The 27,751-nt window shown below is 41.8% G+C and overlaps 1 protein-coding gene across 2 annotated transcripts in view; it reads left to right on the top strand.

The window, feature by feature from the left end:
- ASTN2 (astrotactin 2) overlaps positions 1-27,751 on the top strand; it is a 997,527-nt gene that overhangs the window by 347,349 nt on the left and 622,427 nt on the right. For both annotated transcript variants that reach the window (XM_054520535.2, XM_054520536.2), the window contains exon 6: positions 26,642-26,788. In XM_054520535.2, coding sequence (XP_054376510.2) covers positions 26,642-26,788 — 147 coding nt within the window. The remainder of the gene's footprint in view (positions 1-26,641; positions 26,789-27,751) is intronic.

Here is a 27,751-nt window from a genome sequence, read left to right as displayed (position 1 = left end):
AACATATGCCGATTTGACCCCAAAGCTGGTGCTTTTATTTTTGATATTATACCACCTCACATTTAGTTCTGAAAACCTGAGTCTCTTTAATAGACTTCAAGTTAAGGGAAAGGAAAGGTGGATAGATAGGCATAGAGATGCAGTGGGTGTGGGTTCTATAATTGACAAAGAAGTAAGAGAACAAGGATTAGGTCATTTATTTATGCTCATGTTCATTCAACAGACATTTCCTCAACACCTGTATGGACCAAATGTATGATTGACTCTAGTACTCTGAACTGAATCACAGATGGTCCACACTCCAGGCAAACTCTAAAATCTGGTAGAGGAGAGAGACAAGTAACTAAAAAACGAGTTACAGATGCTGAGATGAACTTGATGGAGATATACACACTTAAGAACATCAAAGAGGTTTGTGCAAATTCTGTTCATGGGTTCAGTCAAGAGTGCTTCCACACAGGCTGGAGGCTATACTAATACTGAGTCTCGAAAAAAAAGTAAGTTCTCACCATGTGCAGGATGTGAGGAAAGGCACTCCAGGAAGGGGATATTAGTTTTCTGTGGCTGCTGTAACAGATTACCGAAACTTGGTGGCTTAAAATAACAGGAAGTTATTCTCTCTCAGTTTTTGAGGCCAGAATTCCAAATTCAAGGTATTCCGGTATGGGTTTCTTCTGGAAGCACGGAGGGAGAATCTGTTCTGTTCCGTGGCTTCCTCCTAGCCTTCGGGAGCTGTCAGCAATCCTCGAAGTTCCTAGTCCTGTATGTGCATTGCTCCAATCCCTGTTTTCCTCACATCCTCCTCGTTTTTCTCTTATAAGGACACCAATCATTGGCTTTAGGGCCTATCCTAAACAGAGTATGATCTCATCTAGGGATCCTGAACTTAAATGTATCTGCAAAGACTTTTTTTTCCATATAAGGTCAATTCTGAGGTTCCAGGTAGACATGTCTTGTAAGGGCCACAATTCAACCCACCACAAGCAGACAGCAGAGAAACGGCGGTTGAAAGCATTTAGATGGGGCCAGTGACTAGGGGTGCTTGAGAGTAGCTCAAGAATCTTGGATTTTTTTTAAGTATGTAGATCTAGGGGTTACATGTACAGTTTTATGACACGGATAGATTGTGGTAAAGCTTAAGCTTTTAGTGTACCCATCACCTGAATCACGTGCACTATACCCAACATGTAATTTCTCATCCCTTCCCCTCCCGACCCTCCTACTTTTTGGAGTCTCCAATGTCTATTATTCCACTCTATATGTCCATAGGTACACATTGTTTAGCTCCCACTTATAAGTGAGAAGAGGAGGTATTGGACTTTCTATTTCTGAGTTATTTCATTTAGGATAATGGCCTCCAGTTCCATTTACGTTGCTGCCAAAGGCATTCTATGTTTAGAAGTTTGGATTCTTAACATTGGGTGATGCTGGGTCATCCCTTCTCTCCAAATCTCAGTTTCCCCATTTGATACAACAGGGATCATCTGCGAAGACCTTTAACATTTTTCCAGTGTTGATATTCTGGAATCCTGGAGCTGAAGCAAAGACTGTGATACCCAGTAGATACCAAAATAGCAATCTGGCTGGAAGCTGGACTGCAGCAGCTTGGAGGAAGCACTGGCCGTCCCAGCGGCCCTGGCTGGACCATGATAACAGCTCTCTAACACCACTGTTAATCTTTAATTGGTATTTGATTTGATTTAACATGATCTGCTTGTAAAACACCTTGAGATGTTTCTGCGTTGTGAGCGCGTCCTGGAAACACCAGTTTATTGTATTAACAAGTCTGGGCCTGAACATAAAGGGAGATAATTAGAAATAGCAAAGTCCCTTGACATGCTCAGGGCAGCCAAAAAGCTCTCGGGAAAACAATCTTTCAGCTGCTTTCATGTATCCAGAAGAGAAAGCTGTTGGAGCAGCCCCAGTGGATAGGAGAGCTTGTTAGGGTCACTTGGCACACTATTTATAGCTCTCGGCTAGCTCCGCTTTCATCTAGCACTTGTGGTCCTGTGGCTCACAACACCCCAGTAAGGTTTTGCTCAACCCTTAGGACCCCAACCTAGGAGCCCACTGGCTTGCTGGCAATTTATTTGTAAGATCATTTGGCATATAGGCTGTGCTTTCTTATAAAAGCAAACATATGCTCAAGGGCAGTGTTCCCAGGCTAGCCCACAAAAGTTGATTTACCTTCTAGTGGACTAAAAGCATTGCAATGCTGTCCTAGATATCCAGGTGTATTAGTCGCTTTTCACACTGCTGATAAAGATATACCCTAGACTGGGTAATTTATACAGGAAAAAGGGTTTAATTGGACTTACAGTTCTATGTGGCTGGGGAGGCCTCACAATCATGGTGGAAGGTGAAAGACACATCTTATATTGCAGCAGGCAAGAGAGAGAATGAAAGTCAAGTGAAATGGGTTTCCTCTTATCAAACCATCAGATCTCATGAGACTTATTCACTAGCATGAAGACAGCATGGGAGAAATCACCCCCATGATTCAGTTATCTCCCACTGGGTCCCTCCTGTAACACATGGGAATTATGGGAGTACAGTTCAAGTGAGATTTGGGTGGGGACACAGAGTCAAACCATATCACCAGGTGTTCAGATGAGCCCCAAATGGTTCTTTACCTTGAAGAAATGTACCTTACAAGGGACAAAATTATAAACTGTGTCTAAGAATTGCTCTAGTTAACATATTACCATGGAATATATTTTAATTGTAACTATACCTGACATAGTAAGTATATAATGAAAATCTACATTAATGTGGTTGGATTCCAAGACTGTTCCATAAAAAATTATCCTTAATCTGGAATGCACTTGAAGTAAGAGAATACAACAGTTTGGTTAGCTTCCGAGGCTGGCACACAACATTCTACCTAATCTCTGCTCTGGTGGAGGTATGGCACTAGTAAAAGTGGTAGTCTGGAGCCAAGGCTAGCCCCTTAAAAAGTTTTCTGTATCCTTAGTCTTCTTGCATATTGATATGGTTATGAATAAGTTTCTAGTCTTATCTACAAGCCTAATTAACCTGCTATATATAAGAAATATGAATAGTATTCCTTTCACTAGACATAAATATGTGCTTTACACTTAATTTTAAAGAAATGTCTTCTGTATTTCTATATAGTATGCTAGAAGAGTGCACACATACATGAGTGTGTGCACACATACATGAGTGTGTACACACACTCACTTACACCATTACCATTGCTCTGAAGGCATCAGCACCCATAGGCACTCAAGGGCATGGCTAAGGGTTTGTTGCAGATTGTATTGAATGCATGGATTATCACCGTGGTTTTTAAAAAACCTTTCTCTGATTCTCCATCTGCAGGAATAATGGTTAACATTTCCGGGAAAAAAAAATGTTTAAAAATCAGATTTCTAAACCCCTCCCCCACAGATTCCTGTTCAGTAGGTCTTACACAGGGCCCAAAGCACTGTATTTTTAACATGTCTGATAGGGAATTCTGAGCCAGAGAGCAACAGAAAGCTGCACTTGCTCAATAAGTTTAAGGGGCTATTGGGGAAAAACACTCCTTTTTAGGTCCTAAGTGTTGAGTGGTGGCTGTCTAGAGGTAGTTGTGGCCCTATTCTTGTGTGAGGTGAGAAGATCCTCTAATGGTGACTGGATCAGGCAGTTTGGCCTAGGTGGTGGACCTTGGTAAATCCATGGTTACAGTGTTGAGGGCAGGCCAGCCCACTTGGCTGCCTCAATTTAGGGCCAATCCTGCTGGAGTTGGCCCCCCAAATAAAGTCATGCTCCTCATTGTACATAATTCATCGTGTTGTACAGGAGAAGACCCATCCTTCAAATTCAAACCTTGCGTGAGATCCCAGCTCCACCACTTACTAGCTAGATGGCCTTGGGCAGGTAACTCAGTTTCCTTGAGCACCTTATCTTGATCTTTAGACGTATGGACAGTGTTGTAATGAGGTTTAAACAAAATAATGTGGGCAACAAATGACTATACTATGTGGCATATGGTAGGTTTCCAAATATTTCCTTCCCTCCTCTCTTCCTTTCTTGATTTTTTCCAACTCTTCCCTTTTCTTCCTCCTTCTCTGCTTGTATGAGGATTAGAAAGTCTTTGAAGAACTGTGAATTGGGAGCCTTCTCTCCCTCTTCAGTCTCCCATTGAAAGTTCAAGGGTGATGATTTATCTCCTTGTTCAGAGAATGTAAACAAGCCATAGTCCAGACTGACATTAATAACTTGTATAACAAATATATTGTGCATTTGTTATACACGATTTATGGCCTCCCACTAACTTCAGGATTTGACTCCCTCCCACGTGTTGAGGGCTTAAGCTGGACATTTAAAGATGAGTCTAAATTACCTGTGTGCTAAAAGAGCACCTGGAAACAGACAAGAGTCCTCTTCCTGATGAGCCTATGTAAACGTTTGAAATAATAAAACTGAATTACACATCAGCAAAGCAGATTTTTGAAGGCATATCTTTCCATTTAAAAAAATGGAGAAGAAAAGAGCAATATTAATAATAGCTATTTATTGAGTGCTTACTAAATGCCAGGCACTGTGCAAAGCACTTACATCGTGATTTGTAAACATTATCTCCATGTCAAAGGCAAAAAATTTAGGATAAGAATGGTAAAGTGAATTGCCCAATTTGGATCATCATTGAGTGCTGGCCACAGGATACAAACCCAGATCTGTCTGACTCCAAAGTCTACAATCTGCCCCTGCAATTCTTGGCATTCTTTAAAAAAAAAAAAAGACTCATGTATAGTTTGTAACTGTGACCTAACTTTCTGTTTGTATTTCTGCTTTCCTTGGACTGGAAGATAAACCATTAGGCTTTCAGCCCCATGATTCCAACCCAGTGGTATGCTGGTAAACTGACTCTGAAAAGCAAAACAAAAAACCTGATTTGTAGTATTTGCCAATTTTCCTAGTGTAAATTCTATCATGTCTAATTTATTTTCTTTCTCTCTTTCTTTACCTCCCTCCCTCCCCCCCCTCTCTTTCTTTCTTTACTTCCTTCCTTCCTTCCTTCCTTCTTTCTTTCTTTCTTCCTTTCTTCCTTCCTTCCTTCCTTCCTTCCTTTCTTCTTTTTTGACAGAGTCTTGCTCTGTTGCCCAGGCTGGAGTGCAGTGACGTGATCTCAGCTCACTGCAAGCTCCGCCTCCTGGGTTCACCCCATTCTGCTGCCTCAGCCTCCCGAGTAGCTGGGACTACAGCTGCCTGTCACCACACCAGGCTAATTTTTTTTGTATTTTTAGTACAGACGGGGTTTCACCATTTTAGCCAGGATGGTCTTGATCTCCTAACCTCGTGATCCACCTGCCTCGGTCTCCCAATGTGCTGGGATTACAGGCGTAAGCCACCGCGCCCGGTCTTTTTCTTTCTTTCTTTCTTCCTTCCTTCCTTCCTTTCTCTCTCTCTCTCTCCCTTTTTTTTTTTTTTTTTTTTTGACAGCCTCTTGCTTTTTTGCCCAGGCTGGAGTGTAGTGGCACGATCTTGGCCCACTGTAACCTCCACCTCCCAGGTTCAAGCAATTCTTGTGCCTCAGCCTCCCAGGTAGCTGGAACTACAAGTGCACACCACCATGTCTGGCTAATTTTTGTATTTTTAGTAGAGATGGGGTTTCACCATGTTAGCCACGCTGGTCTCGAACTTCTGTCCTCAAGCCATCTGCTCGCCTCAGCCTCCCAAAGTGCTGGGATTAGAGGCATGAGCCACCGTGCCCGACCTATCATGTCTAATTTCAAGCCACTGCATTTAACGACTTCCATGCAACATCCCTAAATATTTAACAATTGGCTCTTGTGAGCCAGCTGGAGTCAGTTCTAGGAAACCACTGTTGCTATCCCACAGATAAACCAGGATGCATCACTTAGGAGTTGCTCTTGTCTTTCCCTGTATCTCCGATGCCCAGTTTGGCCCATATAGGAAATATAGAAACTTTGTAAGTATTTGTTGATTGAAGAATAAGTAAACAATTGAATGATAATGACTAATCAAAACTGGAGTGAAGGATGGGAAATACTGTCTTCAGCCCTGAATTAAGAAGGACACAAAATTCTCTTACTAGGGTATTCTGTGTTTTTTTGTTGGTGGTGGTGGTGGGGTTTTTTTGTTTTTTTGTTTTTTTAATAGTAATAATAAGAAAACATAGTCTCTCTTTATCACCCAAGCTGGAGTGCAGTGGCGTGATCTCGGCTCACTGCAACCTCCACCTCCCAGGTTCAAGCAATTCTCCTGCCTCAGCCTCCTGAGTAGCTGGGATTACAGGCGTGCGTCACCATGCCCAGCTAATTTTTTGTATTTTTAGTAGAGATGGGGTTTCATCATGTTGGTCAGGCTGCTTTCGAACTCCTGACCTCGTGATTTGCCCACCTTGGCCTCCTAAAGTGCTGGGATTACAGGCGTGAGCCACCACAGCCGGCCTATTCTGTGTTTTTATCTGTACTTCACCATGGCAGTAAGATAACCTGTTGAAGACATTCTATCTGGGAGTAGAGTTTGGATACAGATATCAAGACACCACCTATCCTCTCCCTTTTCTACTTCCTAGAAGATCTGATTCATCACAAGTCCAGCAATTCCATCCCCAACTGTACTCTGCATCTGATGACTCTCTCCATCCCCAGTGTCACCAATAGTCAAGCCATGACTCCTTGTTCCTTATAATAACTCTGGCAGGATACCCTTCTCCCTTAGCAGATAGACCGGGCATTATAACACGTCGCCTCATTATGTCACCTTCAGTGGTTTCTCTGCTCATTCATAATTAAGATCAAACTTATTAAATGGCCTTCAATGTTTTGCATGCCTTTGCTCACCCCTCCAGCCCCATCTCATGTCACTCACTGCCTTTTTCAGTGCATTTTACTTTGGAACATCATTTCTCCTACCAGGACAGGGCTTAAATTCCCCTTTCTGAAAAAGGTCTTTCTGGTATACTCACTCACGCCCCCTATTCTTCTGTACACTAGCATTTTCATGTCTGATCTCCCATCCCCAACAGACTGGAAACTTCATGAGGATGGTGTCCATGTCTGTTTCTGTTTCAGCTCCCTGTGCCTAGCAGTATCTGGCTCAATTTCTGTTACATCTGGAAGTCTCCAATGCTCAGAAAGATGCATCTCTGCAGTCATCTAGGAGGCAGTATAGATACAGTTTCAGAGGCTATACCTTGGGGTCAGATATCTTGGGTTAAAATTCTATTAGTTGTGTGATAATAGACCCAAATTTCATTTATATTAACTTAAATTTCTCGTCTGTAAAATGGGCATAGTAACTATAACTCCATCATAGAGTTGATATAAATATGAGATGAGAATATTCCATGCAAAACGCTTAATCCAGGGCTCAGGGCAGAGTAAGTGCTTAACAATGGTAGCTGTCATTATTTTTATTGTGAAACAAGGGAATGTTTCAGCTGAAACTCTTGCCCACCTTGTTCTCTGCACTGAGAAGGTAATGATTGGATTTTATTTTCCTCCCTTAGGATGATCCCATGAAGCCTGTTCCCTTTTTCTCAAATAAGGAATTGGTTAAAGCCTCTGTCCATTCATTCATTTATCCATTTATTCTTTTATCAAATATTAATTTAGCTGATACTCAGTACCAGGTTTTGTGTTAGAGAAAATAAGAAGGGTCCATGCCCCTGAGGAATGTGGAGTCACATGGCAGGGGGGCAAGTTCTGTATCCCTCTCTACCTGGTTATAATACTTTGCTAAATAAACTTTACAAATAATCAACTGGGAAATTAGACTATAAAAACAACATACTTTCATATGTTTTGTCCTTTATGAAGAAAAAGAGGTGGGAGGGAGTGTCTCTCTTCCACACTAGACATGGAGTAGGACTAAGTTATAGTTATGCCTATTTTATCTTTGGAGGAACCTGATACTACAAAAACAGAAATGACCAGCCTAAGTTCACGTAACCAGAGACTGATAAATCTGGGAATTTGAATCCTGCTGGCTTTTGCAGTGGCACTTTTTCTTGCCTTGAGCTGCTGACTACTGGAAAACCAAGAAGGCAGCAACATTGCTAATAATACTGGTCTAGTTGATGATCGAAATGGAAGAAGAAAATCATAGTTATGATTCCCAGGGCTGCTGTTATTTCTACTCTAAGCACACCTACATCCTGATCTCAATTCTTATACACTTACACACATCTTCACATCTTCACATATATACATAGATTTCTATAAAATTTAGTAGGGTTTCTATTTTAGCTCTTCAGTCTGTTCAGGTGTGGGCATTTTACAAATAAATTTGTGCTAATGTTGTTACTATTATTGCTTTCCCATAAATTTAACAGCATATGCAGGAAGCGCCAGGTGTGTGTAGCACCTGAGTTATAGTTACTTAGGGAACCACCACTACCCTGTCTCTGTCATCTCTACCTTAATGATGCCTTGGCACAGCTCCTGCTGCAGAAATAATCTGTGGCCTTCTATTTCAGCACAAGGAGCTGAGAGTCCCTGGGGGTGGGGTGGGAAGCATTTTTATATATGCACAGGGATGTATGACTTAGATGTATCATTGCTGGCCAGCCCTTAGGCTAGGAGGAACCATGATAATTCACTGGGTCTAGGGTCTCTGCTGTTAATAATAATAGCAACTAACAGTCACTGAGAACTCTATATTAAACAATATACTAAAAGGCTTTATATGCATAAAGAGGCATAAAGAAATGAAGTAACTGTTCCAACAAAAAGAGCTGATAATTATCAAGCCTTTCTTATTATCATCCACTATGTTAAAAACTTCTTGCTTTAACTTAAGTAATCTTGTGAAGTCAATATTTTATTAGTTCTGTTTTACATATGGGGATATGAGGCTTTGAAAGACGTGATTCCTTGTATCAGCATTCTCAACTAGTAATGGATAGCTCTGTTTTTTACTCTTAGCCCTGGGCGACTCTAATCATATTCTTAGCTGTTCCTTCTTATTGACTTCCTAAATTCACAGTGTTAAGAAATTATCGAGCTGAGTTTCAAACCTTATTTGTCTGATTGTAGAGCTCATAAGCCTTTCATTTCACCAACTTCCAGGGTTGATGTGTGAACATAGGGGCTTCCAGGGAGAGGTACCTTGGTAAAGATACAAGGAATCAGCTTGCCTGCTGCCTCCTCTGTGAAGCCGACCTGGATTTTATTAAGCAAACTTCAGTGGCTCTTTTCTCTCAGCTCTTAGTAAGGTTGTGAAGTCTTCAGTAAAGGATACATGGAGCCAAGCATGTATCCTGACACAGTGTAATTATGATGTCTCCACCTGACCTTCTCACTCATCTCTCTGTGGCTGCTTCAAGGCAGAGCTGTGCCTGGCTCTTCTGCAAGTTCTGTGAGTTGCCCAGGGTCTGGCACATACCATGTGTGCCGGAAATGTTTTCTAGATGAACGAAAGTCTCTTCTAAACTTGAAGGTTTCCGATATCCTGCTAGGAATGGAAGCTTATCAGCCTCTTTCAGCTATCCATTTAAGTAGGTCCTGGTAGTAGTTATCTATTGCTGTGTAAGAAATCACCCTCAAATTGGAATTTAAAACAACAAACATTCATTATCTAACAGTTTCTGTGGGGCAGGGATCAGGCACAATATCATCAGTCCCCCAGCTCAGGGCTTCTAAGGAGACTGCAGTGAAGTTGTCAACAAGGGCTGCAATCACCTCAAGCTTCAACCGGTGAGGGATCTGTTCCCAGCTTACTTACCTGGTTGTTGTCAGGATTTTGTTCCTTGAGAGCCATGAGCCAGAGGCCATCCTCAGCTCTTCTCATGTGGGCCATGGGGCCACTCTCAACATGGCATTTGGCTTCACCAGAGCAAGAAAGTAAAAAGAGCTAAAGAGGGTATGAGCTAAATGGAAGTCAGTCTTTCATAACCTAACCTTGGAAGTGGCATTGCATAACATTTACCTTCTTGCATTTGATATATGCAAGTCACTAGGGGATTGGATTATACAAGGACAAGGACACCAGGAGGCAAAGACCATTGGGAACCATTTGGAAACTACCTCCCTCAGTCCCCTTGCCCTCTTTCCTTTTCTCCAAATCTAATCCTTCTTTCATTTCAGGTGACATGTGCTCGTTCATGTCCATGTACTTGAAGACTGATTTATCACCAGGTTTCATGTTCTCTAATTCTAGCCAGGATGCTCTTCAGCCTCCTCTCATGTAAATATCCTCTGATATTCTTATAGATTGCATTTGCTCAACAAGATTTCTTTCTTTGTCCTCCATTCCGGAGGTAGATATTGTAGACCTCATCCTTCATAGGTCTTCAGATCTTTTTTTATGTTTTTTAAATGTAGAGACTAAATATATTCTGCATGTTAAATAAAATATGTGTGTTACTATGTTGCTCAGGCTGATCTCAAATTCCTGGGCTCAAGTGGTCCTCTCACCTCAGCCTCCCAAAGTGTTGGGATTACAGGCATGAGCCACTACACCTGGCCCAGTCTTCAGATCTTGATATACCTAATGGTTCACGCTTTGGGATTATGAAGTACCTGCTATATCCCCAGCACCCAACACAATGTCTGGCACTTTTAGGTACTTACTTACATTTTTGTTGTCAAAGTAAATGAATGAAGATGTGTTTCAGGTTTGCACAGTGCTGGTAGGGGTGGCCTGAAAGGACTGGAGATATGATCTAGGACAGGGGTCCCCCGGACTGTGGACTGGTACTAGTCAGCAGCCTGTTAGGAACCTGGCCACATAGCAGGAGGTGAGCAGTGGGCAAGTGAGCAATATAGCCTAAGCTCTGCCTCCTTTCAGATCAGCTGCAGCGTTAGATTCTCATAGGAGTACCAACCCTATTATAACCTGTGCATGCCAGGGGTCTAGGTTGTGCTCCTTATGACAATCTAACTAATACTTGATGATCTGAGATGGAACAGTTTCATTCTGAAATCATACTCCCCCACCTCCTGCAGTCCATGGAAAAATTGTCTTCCATGAAACTGATCCCTGGTGCCAAAAAGGTTGGGGACCATTGTTATAGGAGAAAGTCCACTTTCCTTGCAATGAACTATGACACTTTATGAGCTGTTCCCTACCTATCTCTCTGGCTTCTTCTGCCCACACTGCACAGCATGTACCTGAAATTTCCACCACTCCAGTCTATGTACAGTGTCCTGCTGTTTCCTTCTGCTGAACTGCACATTCCCCATTTTGCCCATGAGCTAACTCTTACATACATTACAAGCTTCAGCTCTTGGAAATCGTTCTATGACCTCTGAATCTGGATTAGGGATTTGCTGCTCTGCACTGATCTCTGCTACCTCTGTTTATTGGCCCACTACCTCATGAACATTGAAACATTTAATGGCTCTGACCTCTGTATCCCTAGCTCACAGCAGAGTGGGTCCTTAATATATATTTGTTGAATGAATGGATTTCTTTCTATTATAAACAGGGGACAGAAGTCCAGCCAGGGGAAAGGATTTGCTCCAGGTGGCACAGTGAGTAATGGCAGAGCCTATATTCAAGTTTGGGCTTCAGACTCCCAGAATAGATAGTCCTCTTAGCACAGCCTTCAGGCACTTCCTTGACACTAAAAACCAAGACAGAAAGTGGGTCTAGAATGGCCCTTGGGCTAAGACTGCCATTGTTCTTTTGGAAGTGACATATTTAAACCAGCAGGCTTGAAAGGTTTAGACCAGAGTGTCAGCCTGAAATGGGTAGAGATTTCCATGTGGAAGTGTGTTTGAGCAAAAAGCCTTCACAGAACATTTTCTCCTCTTTTGTTTTTTGTTTTTTTCTTCTTTTATCTTCTCTTATATTCCCCCTCTAAAGGCAAAGCTATTTACCTCCAGATGACTATTTAAACACAATGCATACATGGTTTTGCTAAAATGTTAGTGGTCTGAAGAGTAGGCAATAGATCAGAAAGCAAAAATAAAAAATAAAAACAAAAGACCCCTTGATTTAAGGATCTGGAGATGGGTGTGTTTATTCTAATAAAATCTCCAGGTGGTTTGCAGCTGAACCTCTACATCCAGGAAAGGACAGAGTCTTCTGTTGCCTGCAAGGCCCCAATTCTTTTCTTTACCAGAGTGAGGGTTTGGGTGCTGAGCAAGAACCTTGGGTCCCACTTTCTTAGGCCAGACCTCCTTAGAGTTGCTTAAACCTGCAAGGGCCCTTGATGGTCAACAAGCTCCAGTGAGAACTGAGAAGAGCCAGGATGTTGCTGGGGTGAAACAGACCTGGCTTGAATCCAGTGCTCCTGATGGCTTGTGCAACTTGAACCAAGTGTCTGATCTCCCCAGGCTTCATTTTTCTCATTTCTAAAACGAGCATAATGCTGTTTACCCCCAGAAGATCATTATTTTTTTTTCAAGAGACAGGGTCTCTCTCTATCACCCAGGCTGGAGTACAGTGGCACGATCATAGCGTACTGCAGCCTCAAACTCCTGGGCTCAAGCGATCTTCCTACCTCAGCCTCTTGTAGCTGGGACTACAGGTATGCACAACCACATCCAGCTAGTTTTTAAGTTTTATGTAGAGATGGGGTCTTGCTATGTTGCCCAGGCTAGTCTCAAACTCCTGACCTCTAACAATCTTCCTGCCTCGACCTCACAAAGCACTGGGATTGCAGGCTTGAGTCACCATGCACAATCCACTACCTACACAGAGGATTGTTTTAAGGAGCAAGTGAAACAGTGCACATCAAGTGCCTAGGTTTTGTGGCTTGGTTCACAATAGCTTCTCATATAGAATATGAGTTTCCTTTTTCTCTTTCTATATTTGGACGTCTTTGAAGACAACCCTATCAAGAGGCCTCTCTGACTGAGCCTTTCTTGCTTCAAAGCTAAAATCCCCAAATCCTTCATCTGGTGTCCTCTCCTGGCATGATATCCAGTCCAATCCTGGTTATTCTCTTTGGAACATGGACCACCTGTCTGTATTCTGTTTAGAACATCACACAGTTTTGAACTGCATGACCAGCTCTACAGCTTACTGGGTGTATGACCTTGAGCAAAGCACTTCTCTTCCCTGAGCTTGTTTTCTGATTTATAAAATGAAGACATAAAGTTTGCTATGAGAAACAACGTAAATAACAGGTGCAAAAACCCAGCAGAGGCTTTGCATATAGTAGGTGCTCTGCATGTGTTTGGACCTTTCCTTACTGTAAACTCACTATCCACCAGTCTTCATGGTATGTCTCCCATTTCTGACCCATCCTGAATTTTTGTAAGTGGTCTCTTGAGTGCAAACTTCAGAATTTATATGTATTGATCTTAAATTTGTTGATGATGATGACGATGAAATTTACTATTCACTGAGCTTCTGCTATGCAGTGCATGTCATGCTATTTAATTATTTAATCTTTCTTTTTTTTTTTTTTTTTTTTTTGAGATGGAGTCTCTCTCTCACCCAGGCAGGAGTGTAGTGGTGTGATAGCTCACTGCAAGCTCCGTCTCCTGGGTTCACACCATTCTGCTGCCTCAGGCTCCTGAGAGGCTGGGACTACAGGCGCCCACCACCACGCCTGGCTAATTTTTTGTATTTTTAGTAAAGACGGGGTTTCACCACGTTAGCCAGGATGATCTCAATCTCCTGACCTCATGATCCGCCCGCCTCAGCCTCCCAAAGTGCTGGGATTACAGGCATGAGCCACCATGCCCAGCCACTATTTAATCTTTCTAATGATGCTGTGGAGTAGATGTTGTTCCTATTTCACAGATGAGGAAAATGGGACTTACTGAAGGTCAACCAAAACATGACAGAGCTGAGATTTGAACCTAAGTTTCTCTAATTCTAAAGTCAATTTTCTTTCCTCTGCCGTAATCTACTGTGCACCAGTTTATTAAGTTCATGTTGTGGGAATGTTTGGGTATGGTTTATTTTTATACCAATACCTCTTTGTTCCAGGAGGTATTGGTTAAGGTAGGAAACAACAAAAACAGCAACAACTACCCCAAATGGTGAACATTGTCATGGAAGCTGGGGTGGATGGAACCCAGGACTGTCTCCGGGCAATCTGACTGTGAGCGAGGCTGTCCTCCTGCCCTCTTCTTAACCTTCAGCATGATGGATTAGGCCAACTAATCTAAAGGGGTACTTCCAGCTCTGTTTTTCCTGGCTCCATGTCTATTTTCCTCATGTGGGAGTCAAATAACAGAATCTGTCTTTGAAATAAAAGAATAATGGGCAACATATTTTCCATTTTTAGAACCAAAGGGGTACCTTGGAGAGAAGGAGTCGGGGCCAGTTTTTGGAACTCTTGAGGGCAGGAATATGTTCAGCTGGTTATAGTTGTAGGAGTAGATTTTCATTTGGCATTGATGTAGTTCTTATGCTGATTGTTACCAGGGAAGAGAGACTACATAGTAATACTGTTAGGAGCTCTGATATCCAGATCTGGATTTGAATCCTGGTTTGCCTCTCAATAGCTTTCTAACCCTGAGTTAGAGTCAATTTTTTTGATTTGCAAAACTAGGAACTAACAAGCTTTTATGATTAATCAAATAAAATAATATCTGTAAAATATTAAGCACAATGTATCCTGCATAGTAAGTGCTCAAAAAAAGAGAAAAGGTTATCATCATCATCATTATTTCTTTTTAGTTAATAACCTCCAAGTTTAGGTGACACTCAAATGCAGGCTGAATGATTATAGAGGGAGTCACACAAGAATGCATTGTGTGACTTGTTGGGGTTAAATCTCTTTTAGTTCCTTGCCATTCTGAGGTCTTGTGGCTCAAATTAGAACAGATAATATATGAGATAGGAGTTAAGAGAAATATTGGGTTCTTGTGAGTTGCAATGGTGAAGGCAGCCTTCTATGAGATGGGAGTTCTCTTTGATCTTGAAAGGTGGTCTTCTTAGATATGTTGGAAAAGTAGAAAGGACAACATATGGGGGAGGGGAATGCATGTGACCTGTCACAAGGAAAGAGACAGGCAAATCTAACTGCAGTAGGGGGTTTGTGGGCCATCAGGAAAAGCCTCATTTCTATTATTTCTTAGGAATATGACACAGTGTCACTGTCAGGAAAAAGAGGTGAGGAGGAGGGAGCACAGAGATTTGAAAATACCACCTATTTTTAGAAGCAGTGTGACCACCATTAGACACCATACATTCACAGGGTCAGGATCAGCTGAGGAAGCTTTTAAAGAACTTTGAGTATCACTAGGTCTCGGTTCATATTCTATCTCTGTTCATATTCTAGCTCTGTTCCTTACTAGTCAATTAAACCCTTTGAGCTTCCATTTCCCCCAATGTCAAGTAAGGACAGCTTTGCCTGGTGCTTACAGTGGGCTTTTGGGATAAAGGAAGTTCTGTAGGTAAAGGAACATTGTCATGGAAGCTGGGAGCAGGGGAGGAAGCAAGAGTAGGGGAATAACATTGGTTGTGTATTCAGTATTTACTAGGCCATCACGGGAGGCCTAGTAAATACCAAATACAAAATCAATGTTATTCTCCTGCTCCTATTTTCACTAAGTGTGGGCCAAAGTCCACTGACATCTTCTAAGATAATGGAACAATGACTTTCAAAGGAGCTAGAAATGAACCTTTCATGGAAATGGGAGGTGACTGGTCCTGATCGTCCTTGGTAACCATGGAAACTGTGGCTGCTCTTTTGCTCTGTTCCTCAGCACTCACTGCTTGGCCTTAGCTCTTCTTTGCCACCCTCCAATTCATCGGTGGTGTGGGCTGATTGTGGTGGTGCATCTAAACAGCCTGCAGACTAACAGGGCTAATGTAGGTATCAGACAACAGTATCTTAAAAATTAATGTTTTGGGTAAGTCAGCACCAGTCAATTGATAGTCACCTATGAATCAGAAACCCCCCACCACCTTTCCTTTCTCCTTCTTTCTCATTTATTTCTGAGCCATTCTAGAGCTTTAGATCTTTGAATTATCTTCTCTACTATTTCTCATCTACACACTGCAATTTAATCTATTGAGTACAGCATCTTTTTCCTTCCACTAATGCATTTCATCAGCCTGCTAAATGTACGTTGAATAGTCTTTAGCCTCCTGAACTGGTCTGTTGTGCCTGCCTTTTTCCTTCTTTGCACGTATTTTCTGTGACTTTAAAATTGTATTTTCTTCTAACACTTGGGAAGAAGAAGGATACAGACATTGGTTTCAGACCAGACTAACCACGAAAACCTTCTTCTTCCTCTTCCAAGTAACCAGTTAAATCTGGTTTTCCTATTTGTAAATGAAGGGTAATCCCTGCCTTACAATGTAGTTGAGAAGTTTAAATAGGATAATATACATACAATCTTTAACACAGTGCCTGGCATAAGGGCACCAGTTAATTATTGGGATCTCCTAATATTATTTACAACCTTTGTATAAATTATTAAACTAGATCATTGTTTCTGTACTTCGTTCCACAGAATGGTGGTTCTGCAATGTCTTAATAATTTAGGGAAACATTCAGCTGAATCCTGCTAAACAGAATGTAATGCAAAGACTTTTAGAGGTTTTAATACCAGATATATACTTGGGCGCTTTAAGAGGGGCATACAGAATATAGCATGTCTCAAAATTTTGTGAACATAGAAATATTTTCTTTTCAAGATACATCTGGTTTTGTGGGAAATACTACACTAGCTCTTTGAGGCATTTGAATACATTTATAAGAGCAATAACCAGCCTTGGCGACATGGTGAAACTCCGTCTCTACTAAAAATATAAAAATTAACTGTGCACAGTGGCGCATGCCTATAATCCCAGCTACTCGGGAGGCTGAGGGAGGAGAATCACTTGAGCCTGAGAGGTAGAGGTTGCAGTGTGCTGAGATTGCACCATTGCACTCCACTCCAGCCGGGGCAACAGAGCAAGACTCCGTCTCAAAAGAAAAAAAAAAGAAAAGAAAAGAAAAAGAAAAGCAATAGATGAAGAATCAGAGTGCACAGATTCTATTTATGTTTTCATATCCAGCTAGTGGGACTTAGGCTGCACACTAGCAACATAGTGACATGAAAAGATCACTCAGCTGTGAGTCAGGAGACATGGCTTATAGGCCCATTATTCTTCTGTTGTTTGAACGTGAGTTCACCTTTAAGATGTCACTTCTCATTTGTCTATTGGGGATAACAGCAATGCCAACTACATAGGATTTTGAAGAGGTAATGAGATATTTGAGAATAATCTGTAACCTAATAAAAGCTAAAATAATGTGGTACCATCTCCATCATCTTCATCTCTAACACCATTGTCAACACCTTGTAGTGACCTTTGCACTTGCAAGCCCAGCTACCTGCAGTTGCCACAGAAATTCAAATAGCCAGCTGTTTGTAGCTCCATTGCATGTCAGCTGCCAGTGGCCTTAACTTCACCAGGCAGCCACAATCTAGGCCTGCACTATAGAAACGGTCTTTGTCCCAGGAGCAGAGCTAGCCAAAGGTGTTCCCCAGTGGCTTTGTCAATAATCATTTGGCTTCAAGTAGCACAGTGAGCTGCTTCAGGCCCATAGTATTTTCTGGGGCTGAGAAAGGAGGAGCAACAGCTCTTCTCATTTTCTTCCATCATTTTGAATTTCCTCCTTGTGATGGGGAGAGGTTCTCTTGAAGACATGTGGTCAGTATCAGGTGGGACAATGAGGCCACAACAAATTCACCAAGAGTTATCACAGGTCCACAGGGCAAGCTAAAGTCGGTTAGCAGCTCAGCAGTTAAATTTGTTGCTTCTGCTCTGCCCAGGCTACATCTAGCAGGTTGATAGAGATATTGTGAAGGATGATGGTTAAGAGCTTGGACCCTGACATCAAATGGTTTTTCATTTCAGCCCTATTACCTTTGAGCTGCATGTTCTTTGGCAAGTGATGGCCTCAGTTTCCTCATAGCGAAAAATGTGAGTGATAATAGAAACCATATCATGAAGTTTCTGTAAAGATTAGATGAGATACTGCATGAAAAAATTTAGTTCTATTGTCTGGCACCTAAGTTAGTGGCTATGGTACCAGTGATAGTGGTAGTGATGATGATGATGATGATAATAATAATTATTATTGTTATTATGGCATCCTTTACTAAGAAAGTCATCTTAAGCAAAACAAACCTATACGAAGTACAATAAAAGGACTCAAGATATGACTTTAGAGAAACAAAATAAAGCTATTAATGTCTGGTTTGAAGAAAGAAAGCTCAAGGCAACCTAATTTCCTCCTTTAACAAAATAGCTGCCCTGGGAAGGAGATATTAAATATATCCTATTTAATTTGGACGGCAGAAGTTCACTCATAGAGATTCAAAGGCTGTTTAGACATTACACTATCTGAGAATAGAACTGATGCTTAGTAGGGGTTGAGTTTTCTTTCTCTGAAAGTATGAAAATAAGAGTGGATGAGCACTTGCCCAGATCTTATTAAGGACAAATCTAAGGATGATAAGATATTGGGGAAATAACATATCATTTAAAGGATGGATTTGAGAGTGCCATAGTTAGAGAGCACAAGAGATTAGTTCATGATGAAGATAGGGAGAGATGGGGAGAGACAAGGACCCAGGTGTGCAAGATAAAGGAAAATATTCCCCATATTGAGACATCACACTAAAGCAGTGCATGGAAACCCCTGATACACGAGACAGGCTGAGGATATAGGGCCGTATACCCTACAGTTTCTGAGAAAGCCCCAGTTTCAAATATTCTTTCTTTCTGCCTCCAGCATGACACTTGCACGTGTCAAATGACGTGTCCCAATTTCAGTTTCCAGAAATACGGCAGAGAAGCAGAGACACCAGAGCTCAGGTGCTGCGGGAATCCCATGGGGCACTCAGTGAGGTTAATGAGGCACTCAGCAATCTACAGTGGTCACCCTGATATGCAGGCAGATTGGCGGCCTCTGCAAGGGTGTTTTTGTATTATTTCTGACCAGGCAGGGACCAAACCTTGCCAGGAAAAGTGAGTGAATCAATTTGCTAGAAAAAAATACCAATAGCAGCATTCCAATACTGACATCTGTTGGTAGAAAGGGAAACAACGTTTAAGCATTCACTCATTCATTCATTCAATAGATGTTTATTGAGCACCTACTATATTCAGGCATGCTATAGGCACTGGAAATAGGAAAGCATAAAATATGAGGTCTGGCATATAGTACTTGCACCTTAAATAGCTATTTATTGGATGAACTAATTCCCAATTAAAGGCGTTGAGTCTCAGATGTGACATGACTTGTCCACGGGGGCCAGCAGCTAAGTGTGAAAGTTAGGATTTCAGCATGAGCAACAGTATCACATATCCTGCTGATGCCCATGTAGATGCCAAGTGTTAGAAAGGGAGGTTTAAAGGAAATATACTGAGAGCTTACAGAGCCCTAAGTATGTGTCAGACATGGTGCTTAGTGCTGTAATTATGATCTCCTATTTAATACACACGGCTTCTTTATCAGTTAGGGATTGTCACTCCCCTTTTTTAGATTAGGAAAACTGAAGCTCTGAGAGCTTACATCGCTTGCCAGAACTTAGGCAGGTATCAAATGGAAGACTTTGTTTTTTTTGTTTTTGTTTTTTTTTTTTTTTTTTTTTTTTTGAGACGGAGTCTCGCTCTGTCGCCCAGGCTGGAGTGCAGTGGCGCGATTTCGGCTCACTGCAAGCTCCGCCTCCTGGGTTCACGCCATTCTCCTGCCTCAGCCTCCCAAGTAGCTGGGACTACAGGCGCCCGCCACTACGCCCGGCTAACTTTTTGTATTTTTAGTAGAGACGGGGTTTCACCGTGGTCTCGATCTCATGACCTTGTGATCCGCCCGCCTCGGCCTCCCAAAGTGCTGGGATTACAGGCGTGAGCCACCGCACCCGGCCAAGACTTTGGATTTAGATATCCACATCTAAAACCAAAGCTCAGTCTGGGCACGGTGGCTCATGCCTGTAATCCCAGCACTTTGGGAGGCTGAGGCAGGCAGATCACCTGAGGTCAGGAGTTCAAGACTAGCCTGGCCAACATGGTGAAACCCTGTCTCTACTAAAAATACAAAAATTAGCCAGGTGTGGTGGCATTTGCCTATAGTCCCAGCTACTTGGGAGGCTGAAACAGAAGAATTGCTTGAACCTGGGAGGCAGAGGTTGCAGTGAGCCAAGATCACACCACTGCACTCCAGCCTGGGTGACAGAGTGAGACTACATACATACGTACATACATATATACATACATACATACATACATACCAAAGCCCAGCCTCTTTCCCCATCCTAAGTGGCCTTTCTACCTGCTGGGCTTCTTCACCCTAATGTTTCCAGTTTCTAGAATCCCTTTCCCCCACCATAACACCATTTGCCACTTTAAGAAATAAATTACTTCTCATCCTAGGACCTGGTCTGTCATGCTTTGGGGATCTCAGGAGGAAGTCAATGGGAGTGTACCAGCTTTACGTTTTCCACACACAAGGGTCTGATGGGGTTAGATCTATTTTTTCATTACAAAATGTGATTGATTCAATTCCAAATTTAACTTAAATTTCATTTTCTCCTCTCAACCTGGCATTTCCAAAGCAAGAATCAATCAAACCCCAAATTATGGGCAATGTGTGGATCAACAACACTGAGTTATTTCCGGTCGAATTTCTCAAGCAATGCATTTTATGCCATTCTCTGCTGCCATGAGAGGAGCTGAGGTGTAAGAGGGAGGGAAAATGGAAGGAAAATTAGATTATTAACTTTCTCCAGTCCCAGCAATCAATATGCCCTGGTGGAATGCTATTCCTACAGCACAGCTTATTCCCCTGCAAGTAATGGGGAAGGAACTGCAAATGGGGATGTGAACCAGGGAGAACTGTGACCTCAGCCTTCTGGAAAAAAAAAAATACTCAGGCAATATGATCTGCAGCTATCATTTATTTAGCTCTTTTTTTTTTTTTTTTTGCTAATTATGTATGATATCTTATTTTGTCCTTACATCAGCTCTGAAAAAAGACCACTGTTCCCATTTTTCAGATGGAAATATTTTTTTCTTATTAGACTTATGGATCAGTTGGCAAGTGTCACACAGAGATTTTGTGGGTAAGCCAGGATTTGAACATAGATATGCCTGGCCCCAAAGGCCACACTTTCTACATGAGTGTATCCTGGGACCTTATTCCATGATGAAGTGGGAAGTTGTAGTGATACAGGGGAAAGGCTGGAACAGGACTAGTTCTCATCCAGTCTCTGTAACATACGAAATTGGGTGATCCTTACACAAGTCATTTAATTGCTCTATACTTCTGCTCTCTGTAAAATGGAAATGATGGAGACATTTTGCTGAGAGGATTCAATGCGATAATTCTTTGCCACTAACATGTAAGCTTCAAGGCCTTTGGCTGTTTTCTTTAGTATTATTTTCCCCATGCCCAGACCAGACTTGATGCTCAATAAAAATCGGCTGGATTGGTAAAAGAATGGATGGATGGAGAGAAGGATAAGTGCTAGGCACAGTGCCTGGATCATAGTAATCGCTCACCAAGTGGAGGTTCCCTTTTCTGTCTCTGCGTCTTACAACAGCAGTGCAGTAAGGAGCCTGCTTGGGGATGGGGGTGAGTATTATGGGAGAGAGAGTTTCCACCTCATGGCTGTCTACAACCCTTATTTACTAAATGCTATGCTCACCTCCCTGAGGCAGGAACTCTTAGGAAGTTACCTTGATTTGAGTCCCACTGTGAAGTTTCTGCCAGGTCCGGTTGCCATGGCAACTCCCCACACCCACCGGCTGCTCCATGGGCATCTGGCTTAGTGAAGGCTTGACCTGCATGCTTTCATCCTCCTGGACTTCGGAAACAACTGTGGTGATTCAGGCATTCGCCGAGTAAATGGGTCCCCACAGTGCTGTTCATTCTGACCCCAACTCCCACTTTCTCCTTCTTATGTCCTTCTCTACACTTTTTACTCTTTTTGTCTTCTGCTTCTGTAACAATAATTGAGTTCCTAATATGTTCTGATAATGTGTTGGACAAATAGATGATTCCTAGTTTCTGTCATCAATGATGAGACAAACGCCACTATTTCTTTTGGAAATTATTTACCAAGGGCCTACTATGTGCCAAAAACTTTGCTTGGCATTAGACACATATTGACTCATTTTGTTCTTACAACACCCCTGACGGCTAAGTTGTGTTACTATTTTCTAGGTGAGAAAACTAAGAGCCAATAAACTAATGTGAATTCACTTCCCATGTTGACTCCTTTTTTTCTTTTTTTTTTTTTTCCTGAGACAGAGTCTTGCTCTGTGGCCAAAGCTGGAGTGCAATGGTGCGATCTCAGCTCACTGCAACCTCCACCTCCCAGGTTCAAGTGATTCTCGTGCCTCAGCCCCTGGAGTAGTTGGGACTACAGGCACCTGCCACCACACCCAGCTCATTTTTGTATTTTTAGTAGAGACGGGGTTTCACCATGTTGGCCAGGCTGGTCTCGAACTCCTGATCTCAGGTGATCTGCCCGCCTTGGCCTCCCAAAGTGCTGGGATTACAGGCATGAGCCACTGCACCCAGCCGTCATGTTGACTCTTAAAGACCCTGGGTTACTATGATGTTTTAAATGACATAGGAGACACAATTTAGTCCAGCAGGGCCCAGGGAGAGAGTATGAGCAATTCTATCTGTGCCCCTCGGCCTTCTTTCCCCAGACCAAAAATTAGCCCTGTGGAGCCTGGGTAGTGTATTTCTGGTAGTTTGTTAATTAGTGAAAGAAAGGTCTTGGCCACATAGGCTTGTTGCTGCTGTGTGGACCAGGAATGAGACATGCCTTCTAAGGGATCCACAGGGTGCTATTATCCATGAATCACTGTCCAGAGTGTCCGTTTCCCAATGCCGGGGGCCTCTCACTACCTTTCACATCTTGTCCTCTGGACCTGTCTCATCTTCCCAAGCATTTATTCGTGCTAGACTCATCATTACATGTTTTTCCTCCTGAATAGACTCCATAAAATCTAGATAAAAAACTCAGTGCTGGCCAGCTGTGGTGGCTCATGCCTGTAATCCCAGCAGTTTGGGAGGTGAGGTCGGTGGATCACCTGAGGTCAGGAGTTTAAGACCAGCCTGGCCAACATAGTGAAACGCTGTCTCTACTAAAAATACAAAAATTAGCTGGGCGTGGTGGCATGTGCCTATAACCCTAGCTGCTTGGGAGGCTGAGGCAGGAGAATCGCTTGAACCCAGGAGGAGGAGGTTGCAATGAGCTGAGATTGCTCCACCACACTCCAGCCTGGGCAGCAAAGGGAGACTCCATCTCAAAACAAACAAACAAAAAACTCCAGTGCTGCTGTTAAGTGTTATTGTAGGGGTTTTGCTAAATGATTAGGCTGGGGTAATAGATTGATGTTTTAAGGTGAGGTCTATGCAAGGTGCCAACCCCTAGTCTGTATTCTTTTTAGTAGATAACGTTGATGTTAGATTGTTTATGCTATTTAGTTGATAAAAGATTTATACTATAAATATTTTATCTATTTATATTTATAAATATCTATTATAAATATGTATGAAACAGCTTCTTGTGGCACTCAAATAAAAGATAATCGTGTTCATTTTTCTCTGTAGTTATTTTAGGTTTTAGAGATTCCCCATCTTTGGACACTGGAATCACCTTTTTATTTAATTTAATTTACTCTTCTATTTAACATTTATTCTAAAACTACAATAACCACAATCTCCTGTATAGTTCCTACCATAAGCCATGCATTGTCCTAGGACTGAGAAAAAAGACAATGGTCTCATTCTTAAATTAAGTAACTTCTGGGTTCCAGGTGGTGATTCTGGCGTAAGAAACACAAAGATGATGAAGGTGGGATCTTCTACCTCAAGCAGGTCACTGTTTATTAAGAAAAATAGATTTCCATACAGGCAGTACCCCAACGGGCTGTTATAAGGGTTCTTGTTCTGTTGTAATCCAGTGTTACAACAGAACAATAGCTGATGTTCTGTTGTATGGCCAGTGTTGGATGTTGGCTAGCATGCTTTTTGATTGGCCAGCATCTATGTTATGTTGATTTTTAATATTGTTACTGTCATTTATGGGAGTCATCATGTGCTTACTGAGATTCTGCAATGAGCCAGTCACTGTGTTATTCACTGGGACATAATGGTAAGCAAAAGACACTGCTTGCCTTCAAGGAGTTGGCTGTCTATTTACTAGACTCTAGTGTTTGGAATAAGGTATGAGGGGAAACACAATGAATATGGGTAGTTTATCTACCAAGAGCATACGAAATCTTTATATACGGTGAGTCTCAAAGAGTGATGGGGTGACAAGGAAACAAGTGGATTTCTATCCAAAAGGAACAACACCTGCACTAATGTTAACATGATGAAGAGTGTTAATGGTAGGAGCACTGCAGTAATTCAGCCCTGCTAGTCTTTGGGCCAGAGCACAGGAGGTATAAGTGTTGGGAGTCTTCATGAAAGGCCTTGGGTGCCAGTCTAATGAATATGGATCACATCCTGCGACCGGATGCTGTAAAACAGCTTGAGAGGTTTCAGCAGGGAGTGCAGTGAACAAATATGCGTGCACCTGCCTTATCCCACAAGCAAACAGACAATAGAAGAGATGAAGGGAATGAGGTGAAAATGCTGAGGACATAGAATAAATAGGACTACACAACTCTTCAGATGCTGTAAAGGAGGAAGACAGAAACTCAAAGGTGACATCTCAGTTTCTGGCCAGTCTAAATGGCAGTGCTTTCAATAAGCTGAGGATCCCAAGAGGGGGAGGCTTTAAGGAGAAGATAATGTACCCTGTTTTGAACGTGTTATTAATATATTTGAAATGCTAATGGGATAGCCACAGAAAGATATCCTGGAGATGAGAGACAAGGTTTGCTTAAAAGAAGAGCCTAGCGGTTAAAAAAAAAAAAAAAAAAAATGGGGAGGCATTGCTCTAAAACTGGTGAGCAAAACCTTGAAGAACAAAGCCTAAAGAATGAGAAACAAATGGGGACTCGAGACAGCCTCCACAGAATTTCTTTGTTGGCCCAGTGTCCTCTAGCTGTGCAGATCCAATCTACTTTTCCTATTATATCCATAAAATTGTCTTTAATTTTCAGAGGCAAAACCACCCTCCCTACTCTCTGCCTTCTCTTCTAAGTCATAACACAATTTGTCTTAGAATCTAATTAGCTATGGATAAGCTTGACTTTTCCCCCTAGCCTATAAACTCCTGAAGAGGAGAGATTATTCTTCTGCTCTGTATGTGTCTCACATAGTAGCTGCTCAGTAAAGGCTTGTGAAATTCATTTGAACTGATCAGCTTCTAACCGTGAAACTCTTCTAAATGACAGGCATTATATACAAATCGTGCTGTGTAATTGTCACAAGAACCCTGTGAGATATTTATTATCTTCGTGTTACATATAAAGAAACTGAGGTGGTGGCCAGGTGTGGTGGCTTATGCCTGTAATCCCAGCACTTTGAGAGGGTGATGTGGGTGGATCACCGGAGGTCAGGAGTTCCAGACCAGCCTGGCCAACATGGTGAAAACCTGTCTCTACTAAAAATACAAAAATTAGCTAGGCTTGGTGCCGGGTGCCTGTAATCCCAGCTACTCAGGAGGCTGAAGCAGGAGAATCGCTTAAACCCGTGTGGCAGAGGTTGCGGTGAGTCGAGATTGTGCCACTGCACTCTAGCCTGGGCGACAAAGTGAGACTCCGCCTCAAACAAAAAAAGAAAAAGAAAGAAAGAAACTGAGGTTTGGAAAATGGAGATCACACAGCCAATGAGGGCCAAAGCCCAAATTTGAACCCAGAATGATCTAACTCCAAAGCCCATGCTTATTTCACTAGACTCTACTGAATTTAACAGCATGGTATCTTCTCACTTGCCTCTAAGGAGAATGGAGGGCTTAATATCATCTAATTGTTATCAAGAATGACCAACCGAATTGGGAAGGGAGGAGTGAAAATTACCATGAGTTTCAGGAAGCCTGTTTCTTTTATGTTTACCCAAAGGAATCCTAAGAAGCCCATTTCGCGGAGTGTTAAACCAAGGCCGAAAGAGGGCCCACCGAGGTGTCATAGCAGGCACAAAGGTTCAATCTCAATATTAACCATCACAACGTCCAAGAGAGATGCATGCAAAAACTCATACATGAATGTTCATAGGTGGAAACAACCCAAATGTCCATCAACTAATGAATGGATAAATCGTGGTGTATCTATACAATGGAATATTATTCATCCAAAAAAGGAATGAAGTGCTGATATACGTTACAACATGGATGAACCTTGAAAACACTGTGGAAAGTGAAAGAACCCAGTCACAAAAGACCACATAGTGTAAGATTCTACTTACAGAAAAAATCCAAAATAGGTAAATCTGCAGAGGCAGAAAGTAGATTCTTGGTTGCTTAGGACTGTGGGAATTGGGAGGGAATGGAGAATGACCACCAATGGATATGGATTTCTTTCAGGAGTGATAAAAATGTTCTAAAATTGATTGTGGTGAAAATAGCAGAATTCTGTGAATATACTAACAACCATTGAATTATGTGCTTTAATGGGGTGAATTGTATAATATGTGAATCATATCCCAATAAAGCTGTTAAACATTTTTTTAAAGTTATGATCTTAAAAAAAAAAAAAAAAGAAAACAGTTTTTTTTTTGTTTTTTTTTTTTTTCTTTTCTTTTCTTTTTTCAGATTCCCAACTGGAAAATAATAGAATTCCCAAACTTGATGCCACTCCTATTTCCTCACCTCATGGAATTTTGTGTCTTTGTGTGTGTTCTTGTTACCAGGTTTGCTGAAAAGCCCAGTGAACAAGACAGCCCTGACACTGATTGCTGTGAGTTCCTGCATCCTGGCCATGGTGTGTGGCAGCCAGATGTCTTGTCCACTCACCGTGAAGGTGACTCTGCATGTGCCCGAGCACTTCATAGCAGATGGTAAGAGCTGAGCATTGCAGATGCTCCACACCCACTCAGCACCTTGTACCCCTGGCTGATCAAAGGTTTCTGTGTATGGCCCAACCTTAGAATTACTATTATATATATTACAGGGGGGAAAAAGGGAGCATCTAAAGACCTTGGAAGAGGATCTTATCCTTTGTAGTCTGGATTATTTGAATTAACACTTTAAAAATTGTATACATTTTACACTTTATAAAATGTATATGTCTCAATGAGTTTGAAGATAAGTAAATACCCATGAAATCATCACCATAAGGAACGCCATAAACATAGCCATGTAACAGTATTCCATATGAATCTACACAGATAAAATCATAGAATATTTCCAGCACCTCATAAGGTTTCCTCGTGCCTCCTTCCAGTTAGTGCTCTGTAGACGCAATAAACTTTGACTTGTAGCACCTTATTAGTACCATTAATTCTTTAAAAAAATTTTGCATTTTGATATGTATTGAATGTTTTTGAGATCCTTACCCTCTATTTGCCAGTCTTCCTTCAGTGAAATTTGATTTTATCTCCATTGTTTAAGTTTCGGTGTTCAGAACTTAGCACCATCTCTTCAGTATATTTTGACCAGAGCAAAGTGGAATTTTACCACCATTCTCTGAAACACTCAAACTTCTATTAATGCATCCTGATTGTTCCCACTTCACCGTAGTGCAGAAGCCCCTACTTGTTTTTCGCTTGGACTGCAAATCAGTTCATATACATTCAGAACTTATATCTCTTATTTCATTTATTTTCAGTTGATTTTCAGACCTATGTACAAGACTTTGGCTCATCTTTAGTGAGTCATATGTGCACATAAGACAGGTAAATATGTGGTGGGGGAGATTGCAGGGAATATTGTAGGAAAGCAGAAGGAACAAAATTTACAGAAGCAAATAGTTTGATGGATTATGCAGCTAGAATTGTCAAAACCTGGAAGTGGCCAGAAAA

Source organism: Pongo abelii, chromosome 13, assembly GCF_028885655.2.
Source record: "Pongo abelii isolate AG06213 chromosome 13, NHGRI_mPonAbe1-v2.0_pri, whole genome shotgun sequence".
NCBI lineage: Eukaryota > Metazoa > Chordata > Mammalia > Primates > Hominidae > Pongo > Pongo abelii.
This window is presented reverse-complemented; position numbering and strand designations above follow the sequence as displayed.